Raw genomic sequence first — 10,414 nt, forward strand, 5'->3', positions numbered from 1 at the left:
GTCACAACCTTACAGTACAACATAATATTCAACTTATAACTTAGATCATCACCACTCAGACTATCAAAGTCACAATATTACAATACATCACAGTATTAAACTCACGACTCAATCATTTACACGAGCTTCTGTTGTTTCCTTGAATTTTGTCGTACCAAACCTGTTTCGCAAAACAAGGCGATTCGAGCTGTCTTCCATCGCAACTTCAGACCTATCTCCCCGACTCCTCAAGGAATTACGAGTAAAAACTTCGGTTAGGCGCACCCACCGAGCACTATACTCACACGAGCCGAAGTCATTGGGCGAGACATTCAACCCTCTCTAGTCCCTGCGTACGAGGAAAGGGTGACACTCGAACCTCAGTCTCCGCAGAGACTCAACACACTATCGTATCGCAATACGAACACCATCGATTCGACAAAAATTCTAAGGAAATGACATAACGCTTGCTCTCACAATTTTACCATCACAATCATCACCATCACATATAAAGTCAACTAAATTCATTGACTAACAAATAATTAAATAACTTAATTTAATTATTTATCCTACTGCCGCATCCCTCTGAAATTACTAATTTCACACTTCCATAAACTAGAACAACATTTCTAGTGCACCCCCACTTTTACTAAATTCCCAACACCAAAATAAACACCTAATTTCAATACACCCCTTTTTACTCTAAACACACTCCATTCTACATCTAACTCTTCAAGTGAACCCCAAAACCATTAAATTACATTTTCTCTTACTTCCAAGTAGGTCCTACATGAAACCACTCACTTCTTATGAAACTCTCTTTCTCTCTCCCCTTTTACCATTTACGTAACCTTTCACTTCTTTCTTCTCCCTTTTTTTTCAATTAAAACACAAGTTCCACTCACTCATCTCTTCTCACAAAACCGTGGATCCCACTTTCTCCTTTATTTGACTTTTCAAAACAAAATCATTCTTCCTCTCCCCAAAGTTTACGTAGCACACTCTCATGCACACAACTCTCCTACTCTTTTCTTTCCTTTTCTCCTTTCTACATTAAAGCTCACGACCCACACACTACACATAACATTTTATTTTTATTTTCTTCTTTCTTCACTCTCCCAACCTTATTTACGTACAAACACCCTCACACACTACCCTTCTTTCATTTCACTCTTCTCTCTCTTTCCTTTGATGCCCCCACATCTCTCTACTTATGTTATTTTATTTTTCTAATCACTCTCTCAACACTCCACACCTTAAGTTGCAGCACACTAACCTTCCTTTCCCTATCTCTTCTTTTCACTTTATGTCAACCTACACACACTTCCTTCCATTCATTTCTCTCTTCCACGTAACACACGCACACAATACACTCTTCACTTCTTCCTTCTTCCTTCATGATCTTCTTCCACCCATGACACCAACTCCATTCATCTTCACTGTTTTCATCAATCCCATGTACCCAACTTCACCAAAATATCACTTTCACTCTTTTCATTCTCATAACTCATTCTTTCCTCTTTCAACAATGGAAAAGAATTCTCAATACCCTCTTACCCACACTCTTGGTTAAAGAGTGTAGATAAGTGCTCCCAACAATATATAATTCTTGCAAGGTAATAAGAACAAAGATATACAAAATATACATGATTTTAAAGTGTACCCATGACACTTTTTCATACACAAACAACACCAAAATACATCCCTTATTTTGTAGCTAATAATGTGCTTGGAAGAATCTCTAACAATGTATAGAGCTGAACCAACCACAAGAAGCAAGCACATCTGCAGAAAAAGAGAAAACGATGTAGTGCAGAGAAATCAGGTCGCGTCCGGACACCCCAGGAGGGGGGCTGAGCGCCACCTGCACAGAACTGATTTCTGGTGTGCTCGAGCTGGGCGCCCCAGAAAGGGGGCTGAGCGCCAGTTTCGGTGCACCAGTCGCGCCCGGGCGCCCCAGGAGGGGGCTGGGAGCCATTCTCACCGATGTGGCAAATTTTATCTTATTTAACCCAAAAACGCGAAGGGGTTTGAGTCTTTGGTAGTTTGAACATGTATAATCCATTAAATTCCCCATATAGTAGAAAAATGAAAATGAACATGTGAATACCCATTCTCCATGCAACAACATATGAAACTTAAACCTAAAAGAAAAGTACATGCCTCAACATGTTAACTTTAATCCCAACACACAAGAAAGAAAGCATGCAACAACATCATATTGTTACCTTCTACCCATCATACACTATGTTATATCCCAAGTTAAACCCCTTTACCTCAATTCCAAGCTAGCTTCCAAAGGTTCTTAGGTTTCTTTCCTCACTAGACAACAAGCTTCCACTCCTCTTGGTCTCCTACAAGTGACGTCCAAAAACTTCAAGGCTAGGGTGGCTCTTCCTTTCTCTCACCAACTTGGTTGCTCTCCAAAATCTCTTTTCCATTCTCCAAGTTTTAACCTCCCCAAGGTCACTTACAAGCTTCCTAAGTCTAGAAAACATGTGCCCAGAAAACATGTTCCCACTCAAGCAAAGTGGAAAAAAAAAGCAATGACTCAAGGACTCATGCAACATTTCACTTGAATGAGGGATTAATGGGAATAAAAGTTCCCTCTTGGAATCAAATAATGGAAGCATTAACCTAAATTGCTTCCCTCAACATCAATAAAATAATATAACATCCACCCTTCTCTTTCATCATTTAATGCATGAAAAGCAAAGTGAAATAAGGCTTTGGGAGCCACTTCCACGCTCATCTTAACACTTCAATTTCTATCTTTCTTAACTCATAGTGGGACCCACATGTCAAGGTGGAAATTAAAAAGAGCTAGGAGCCTTTTTGGTCTTAGGAGGGCTTGAACTTGAGACTCAGCACACACACCCTCCCATGCACACTCACATCAACCACTAGACCAGGCTCCATCCGCTAATATAATAGCGCAAACAATTATACTTAAACACTCTTTCAAACTTTTTTCAAAAATTTACTATGAAACCAATATTAATTTAATTTTCTTCCCTTCCTTAAATATTTCTCAACATTGTTTTTCATCACAATTTATTATATAATACCACAAAATAAAATACTTAAGGTAAGAAATCATTTTATTTATACGGGTCTTACACTATCAGCCCTTTCTAGCATTTGTAATATCTTCTGCATCTGTTCATGAGTGAAAGAGTTCTGGACAACACTCTGTTGGCTGGTCTGTGATGCAGTAGAGGTAGAACAAGTATTGGCTGAACCCCATTCATTTTGTCCCATATTATTCTAACCATTATTATCATTCTTCTTGTACCATGGTGGATATCCATGTTTAGAATAACACTCATCAATAGTGTGGTTCATTTTATGGCAACGGAACATTGTTTCCCATAATTGGTATTTCTTCCTCTCCCTCTTCCTTGACCTCTAGAGGGATTTCCATGTCCATGAGTCCTCTAACCCTGGTCACTCTTCCACTGATTCTGTTTTTCAGTGGTGTTAGCAAGAATTTTGATGCCATTTTGATTGGTGAGACCAGGGTCATGTTTCTCCTATCTTTCTTGTTGTATAATGAGAGAAAATACACGGTTAATGCTGGGCAAAGGTTCCATAAGCAATATTTGTGTCTTAACAGTATTATAACATTCGTTCAAGCCTTTTAGAAAGCAAATAACATGCTCCATCTCCCTATATTTATGAGAAATTCTGGATAAATCACAGCTGCAAGGGATTTTGCAGCTACAGTAGGGAATGGGTCTGAGGAACTCCAATTCCTCCCATAAAATCTTCAGATCAGTAAAATACTGGTTTACACTTCTTTCTCCTTGCTTAATAGAATGAATTTCTTGGAGCAAGTATGAAAATTTAAAGTAATCTCCTTTGGAAAACCTTTCTTTCAATTCTTCCCACAGTTCTTGAGCATCCTCTACATATATTACACTTTTTGCTATTTGGGGTGAAAGAGTCTTGATGATCCAAGACAACACCATCATATTGATTCTTTCCCAAGATTCCAAAAGGAGATCATATTTATGAGTCTTCTTGATCCCTCCATCTATGAATTTTAATTTGTTCTTAGAAAGAAGGGTCCTTCTCATATTTCTGGTCCAAGAAGTGTAGTTAGATTCGTTGAGAACCTGAGAAATAAGAGAGGTGTCTGGGTTCTCTCTTGGGTGAAGATAAAAGGGGCTGGAAGGACAGTTGAATTGATCCATATTCTCCATAGTAGCAAGAAAGATTTAAAGAAAAGATTATGATGGAGGACCATCTAAGCTTAACATAGGACCTTTAACAAGAGCCATGTCCAAGAGAATCCAAGAGGAAGAGGGAGCACTCACTACCTTACTCTTATGGAGTATTACTTGCTAAGTCCTCTTTCTCTTTGCTAAATACTTTTACATTGCTTTTGTAGAATATTAATAAAAGGGAGGAACCATGTCTATGCAACTCAAAAAGGCTGCCATGTAAGAAAACCAAAGAAACACAAATGGATGGTTGGTGTCCACGACCTTTGCACTACGTTCAACGCCCAAAGACAACAACTCCATCTTCTTCAATTGCTTTGCTGAGTTGGCAACTATAGCTTGCTTCCCAAGCTTCCTCCATCTGTTTTACAGCATGTGCACCTTTAAAATAACTTGCACAATACGTTTTAGAAGCTCTCCTTCTTCTATAAATAGAGAGTTTCATCACTTGTAAATGTAACTTGAATTGAAGTAAAGAAATGCTGCCAATTTCCAGCTATTACTCTCAAGTTCACCTCTATGCTTTGTTATCTAGCACCTCCTCTAGCTTCTTTCCCCTTTGGAAAGCCTACTGAGTTAGAGATCTACCAAACCATCCATTCAAACACCACCAGACAATTTCACAAACACCTTGAGTGCGCTCCGAACCTCCACTGTTTCCTTTCATCCGCTGCCAATTTTCTGAGTTGTAGAGCTTCTTCTGCACATCTTGGAGTAGCGTCTATCAGATTAATACCAAGATAAGAGCAAGAAGAAGAAGTATGTGCAGCGGAAACAGTGGCAGAACAGGTACAGGACCTGCTCTGGTACCATAATAAAAACGCAAGCCCAAAGTCTGAAAGATTGAGACCCAAATACTGTGGCCCAGCAGTGTGAGACAAAAGATCTCACTCAAACCTTCTGCAAGTTAGAAGTTAGGTGAACTCTCAGCATCGAGAGTCTTCGTGCTAGAGAGAGAAGAGAAGAAGGTGATCTTCATGGTGCTCCGGCGAGGTTTACAGCGGCGGCGCTCGAACGGAAAACGTAAAGCAGAGATTAAGGATGAAGGAAGGTGTAACAGAGGTAAGAAAGAATCATAGTATTATGCTTTTACTGAATGTAAAGATGATGATTAGGTTTTTAGTGTTTTTACAGTCCAAAACAGAAACGCTGGAATCCCTATTATGGGGTTCCGGTGAGTATTGATTACACAAAAGTAATCTGTTAGAATCCCATAATAGTGGCAGAACAGGTACAAGACTTGCTCTGGTACCATAATAAAAACGCAAGCCCAAAGTCTAAAAGACTGAGACCCAAATACTGTGGCCCAACAGCGTGAGACAAAAGATCTCACTCGAACCTTCTGCAAGTCAGAAGTTAGGTGAACTCTCAGCATCGAGAGTCTTCGTGCTAGAGAGAGAAGAGAAGTAGGTGATCTCCATGGTGCTTCGGCGAGGTTTACAGCGGCGGCGCTCGAACGGAAAACGTAAAGCGGAGATTAAGGATGAAGGAGGGTGTAACAGAGGTAAGAAAGAATCATAGTATTATGCTTTTACTGAATGTAAAGATGATGATTAGGTTTTCAGTGTTTTTACAGTCCAAAACAGAAACGCTGGAATCCCTATTATATGGTTCCGGTGAGTATTGATTACACAAAAGTAATCTGTTAGAATCCCTAACCGAACACACAAACCCCAAAACCAAAATACCCTAAAACAATATTACTGTTCTTATGAACAGCAATTACAAAACAGAAAACATTAATGATAAAATAGTAACATTTAATACTTAATATCAGGTAAAGATGAAGTTAGTTTGACAAACCATCGTCTACTCGCATCATACAAGAACTTTTTGAGATAGCAAAGTAGGTTTAATATGATAAAATTTACTCCTTGAGGTAAAATTACACACACACACACACACACACACACATATATATATATATATATATATATATATATATATATATATATATATATATATATATATATATATACTTTATCTTACTTATTTTTAACTAGACTTAAAATTTCTAACCATTTTTTTATTAGATAGGAATCTCTTTCAAATATGGAATAGAAATATTATGTCTTACTTTTTGTGGTGACGGCAACAAGTATGAATGCCTCAATATTCACTCTCATTTTTTCAAAAGTAGTTGTATAAACAGTTATATCTTCAAACCTGCTGAAAAAACAATTAATTATTTTTATTTTAATTAGTGAAAACATGTGTGTGCATGTTCATTTTTTTAATTGGTTAGCTTTTTTAATTTTATAGATATTTTTTTATTATAGATAATTATTCTAATTTTAAAAATAGCTAAATATAAAAAGCAGTTAAATTTAAAAAAAATGATTTAAAAAGTAAAACTAATAAAATTAATTTTAAAAAATATTAATCGATGAAATAGGAAATAAATTGTGGATTGTAACGAAAATAATAATAATAGAAACTAGTAAAAACACATGCATGTGTTTACTTTTTCGTATGAAATTATAGTTATAAAAATAAATATAAATAATTTTTATAAATTAATGATAAAGAAATTTTATTTATTTTGTAGATGATTTTTATTTATTTAATTTAAAAAATGATTAAAATTAAAAAAATAATTAAATAAAAACAAAAATAATAAAATTAAGAAAAAAAAGTAAATAGAAAAGATAAATATTTTTATGTAATAATATGGAAATATAGATAATATTATCTATAACTAAGATAATCAAACCACTTGCTCCTTTCTATTGTCAGACATCTACCCAAAAAGATGTTGTTGCGTGCTGCTTCAATTCTTTCATTTCAAACACATCAATAAGTTCATAGTAAATCTGTAGAATTCAGTTTCCTGCCATTTGTTTTTTTAAGTGCTAGATCTGAATTTAATCTTAATCTTTTACTGCTTATTCTTTTTGAATGTTAATTAGGTTGTGATCTATTTCTTCGTGTCGTGGTGCGATCCTTGCAAATTCCTAGAAGAAGAGATTCACGCCTAGCCTGTAAAGGTATACAGGTTATGGTTTTTAATTTGTTGCTGAATCCAAAGATTCTCTGCTCAATTGAATCCAATTGTTGTTTTGGTGAATGATTCTGATATTTTTGTTTCATGTTTTGGATTTTTAGGATGCAGCATAGGAGTTTCAGGTAGCATCTGGATTTTAAGGTTGTCGTATTAGCAGGGTCACTATCTTCGTTCTTCCACTAAAGTCTTTTCATCTTCAGATGAGTCTTTTCTTTCTTTCATCACAAATGCTGTTGTTGTTTGGGGGATTCTTGAGCACCGCAGTCTGATCAACATTGTGGATGAAGATTTTAACCTGTTCCCCTTTGGATGTCTATATTTTCAATAGTATCAATTTGTTAATTAATATTGTCAAGTGAAATTAACATGAATCTAGTTGAAAAAAATGGAAAGAAAGCTTATATTAAGTACTGTAATATAATCAATTAATTAACAATTTAATTAAATATATTATAATGTGTCTTCTGTTTGACCAATTCTTTTTGTATAAATGTATGTTAAATTGGATTGGAATGACATAAGAACTATTGACTGAGGATTATGATTGTAATCTAATTGAATTCTTTATGTTACATTATCAGAGAATTTAACTTTTTTTTTGTTTCAAGATTTTTCGAGAAAATATTAGGTTACTTGATTTTTTATGTTCTATACTTTGTTGAACATCACAATTTTTTTTTTTATAAAACACTAACCAACCCAACCTATAGAAAATAGGCTATTGCTTCTTTCGTGCACTTGTCATATTTCCTCTATCATGCTTTGAATTTATTTTCTCAAACATTATAAATAACTTTGACTTTTTTTTTCTTTTCAAAATGTAATCACCTCTTCTATTACGCGACAAAAATTTTCAAATATTTTTTTATGGAGTGGAGGAAGAAATTTGATGGGATATAGAAATAACAGCCTTGAAAAATAAAATCTTTCATGGGCCAATCAAGCAGTTTTTTTTACGGACATGTAGGCCGAGAAAAACAACACAAACCAGTCCACATTTTGTATTCAAGTTTCTGAAACATTTATTGCACAAATAAATGACTATATTTATTATTGTTTTTCAAAATTATATTAAATTTTACTGTAAAATTTTAAACTTAATTCCAAGCAAAACCAAGCTCACGACTATTTTAAAAAATCAAGTTTTCACATGCTTTTATAATATGATACTCTATTATCTAAATAAATGGGCACTATTTGATTAAAAACTTATTTTGTCAACATGCTTATTGAACATGAGGGTTACTTCCTCCACCATCACAGATTGCTTCCTGCACCTCTCCATTTCTACTTTATCCTGCAAATCAAATTTTTTTTTATAAGAGTTAAAGTAAATCAAGATTCGTTGAACACATTTCCGTCTCATTTTTTTAAAACCCTAATTCTGTAGCTTCCACTTTCTCTCTTTCTTTCTTCTTCACACAAGAGAAAGTGAGGGGGTAGAGACTCTCTGGGTGAAGAGGAGAGGAAAAGAGAAAGTGAGAGGGTGATAACTACATAATTAAGGTTTTAAAAAAGGTAAATAAAGTTAAATGCTAAAAGTTAAAATTTTTTAATCTAAAATATTTTTTAAATAAAAAAAAATCTAGAGAGGTGTAGAGAGCAGTTGGGTGGTGGAGGGAGTAACTCTCATTGAACTTTTACTAAATAGAAGCCCAAATACCTTCTGGGCTAGCCCATATTTTCATTTCGTGGTCAAGTTCCCTCTGCTTTTACAGCATGTAGTGTTTCTCCACTTATCAGAAACGGTCAAGTCAGAAAACTTTAGAAAGATTATTTTGCCATTGACCATTGACTATGTTCCAACACAACACCATTTGCATGTAACCTTTTCGTTTGAAGTCTATGCAATTCACCGTTTATTCAAGGGACAACGAAGATGTCCTCTGCCTTAAGTGGTAATCATATTTTTTCTCTTAAATCTAATAAATAGTGTTATCTTTTCAAGGTTCTCTTTTGGAAAGTTTGGAAAAGTACTCTGGGGTTCTACTAAGCCTTCCATATATGCTGCTTGAGCACAGATTTTTTCACTCAGAGTGAGACCATTTTACTTATAAGTAGCACTTCCAAGGTCCTCAAAGCCATAGCAAAACAATTTTTGTTCGGTGGAGCAGAAATTCGAGAGGAATATGGCCAAGGAACAACCTCAAGGTCTTGCTTTAAGGAGGAAGCTGGAGAGGCTGCAGTTGGAGTTAAGCAGCATTAAACTTGGAACTCAGTCTTACATACCTGGCCAGGGAATTAATGGAAATTGGGGTGTTCCTAGATATGGTGTTGGAGAGGAAGTTCATGATCAAATTGATGCAGATGGTGCGGTTTTTGATAAAGGTGATTTTTTTTCTTAAATTTTAAACTGTTCTTAGGTGAAAGTTTTCTCTTTTTATTTTCATATATAGTGGCATAAAGAAAGCAATAAACAAATGTTATTGCCTTAGACATAATTAAAAGGTTCATATTTTTGAGATGTGCCTATCCATTTAAAAAGGAGTTTTTGTGCCGTTAGTAACTCACTGAGGCAGATTCCTTTTAAAACATACAGGAGATTATTCAGTGTTCAATTTCACAGTTGAGGAACCAGCGATTGACATGAAGGTATATGCAATGCTACATTCTAACTTAAACCCAATGCTTAGACGTTGCTGGTAGTTTTGTTTGCAGCTTTGGAACAGATACGGGTGATGAGAAGGACATTTAAAACAAAAGTGTGAGGGCATCTTTCGTTCTAGAGGTGGTATTATCAACTTAATATATGAAATTTTCATCTTAAGAGTTCATGGACACAGTCATGCATTGCTACTAGCTACATACATCTATTGATAGCCTTCAAGCTCCTAAAAAAGGAACTGCATTGTATTTTGGCATGATTTAGCATAGCTAATCTAAGCTAAGCATTGGATTGTTGGTTACCTCGTTCTGCAGGCTTGTATTATTGAACATTTGTGCTTATTTATGGTATATTTACATCTGTATAGGATTTTGATGGTTTCGGTCTTTGCTTAGATAAGATAGTGAGGATTCAAGATGATGATTAGTTGGCCTACGTTTCTATGTTTTCGGTTGTTAGTTTAAGGTTTTAGGTAATTTTGATGTATTTGAACGTAATGTAGCTAAGATACTTTATGCTTGGTTTTCCATAAATGTTTAAAATATTGGTTTTGTTGTTTTATAAAATATATACTATTTGAAAGAGTATCTATACATTGAC

At 35.1% G+C, this 10,414-nt stretch overlaps 1 protein-coding gene and 1 long non-coding RNA gene across 2 annotated transcripts; both read left to right on the top strand.

Moving 5' to 3' along the window:
* The first annotated feature begins 6,927 nt into the window (after positions 1 to 6,927).
* LOC108331389 (uncharacterized) lies at positions 6,928 to 7,721 on the top strand. The gene is made up of 3 exons (XR_001832379.2): positions 6,928 to 7,012; positions 7,115 to 7,192; positions 7,311 to 7,721. It is a non-coding gene; the product is annotated as an uncharacterized LOC108331389 (long non-coding RNA).
* Positions 7,722 to 8,791: 1,070 nt separating this feature from the next.
* LOC108331340 (uncharacterized) lies at positions 8,792 to 10,178 on the top strand. Its single transcript, XM_017565994.2, has 3 exons — positions 8,792 to 9,107; positions 9,231 to 9,537; positions 9,749 to 10,178. The coding sequence occupies exons 2-3, from the start codon at positions 9,339 to 9,341 to the stop codon at positions 9,853 to 9,855; spliced, it is 306 nt and encodes a 101-aa protein (XP_017421483.1). The 5' UTR covers positions 8,792 to 9,107; positions 9,231 to 9,338; the 3' UTR covers positions 9,856 to 10,178.
* Positions 10,179 to 10,414: the final 236 nt, after the last annotated feature.

This window comes from Vigna angularis, chromosome 4 (assembly GCF_016808095.1).
Source record: "Vigna angularis cultivar LongXiaoDou No.4 chromosome 4, ASM1680809v1, whole genome shotgun sequence".
Classification (NCBI taxonomy): domain Eukaryota; kingdom Viridiplantae; phylum Streptophyta; class Magnoliopsida; order Fabales; family Fabaceae; genus Vigna; species Vigna angularis.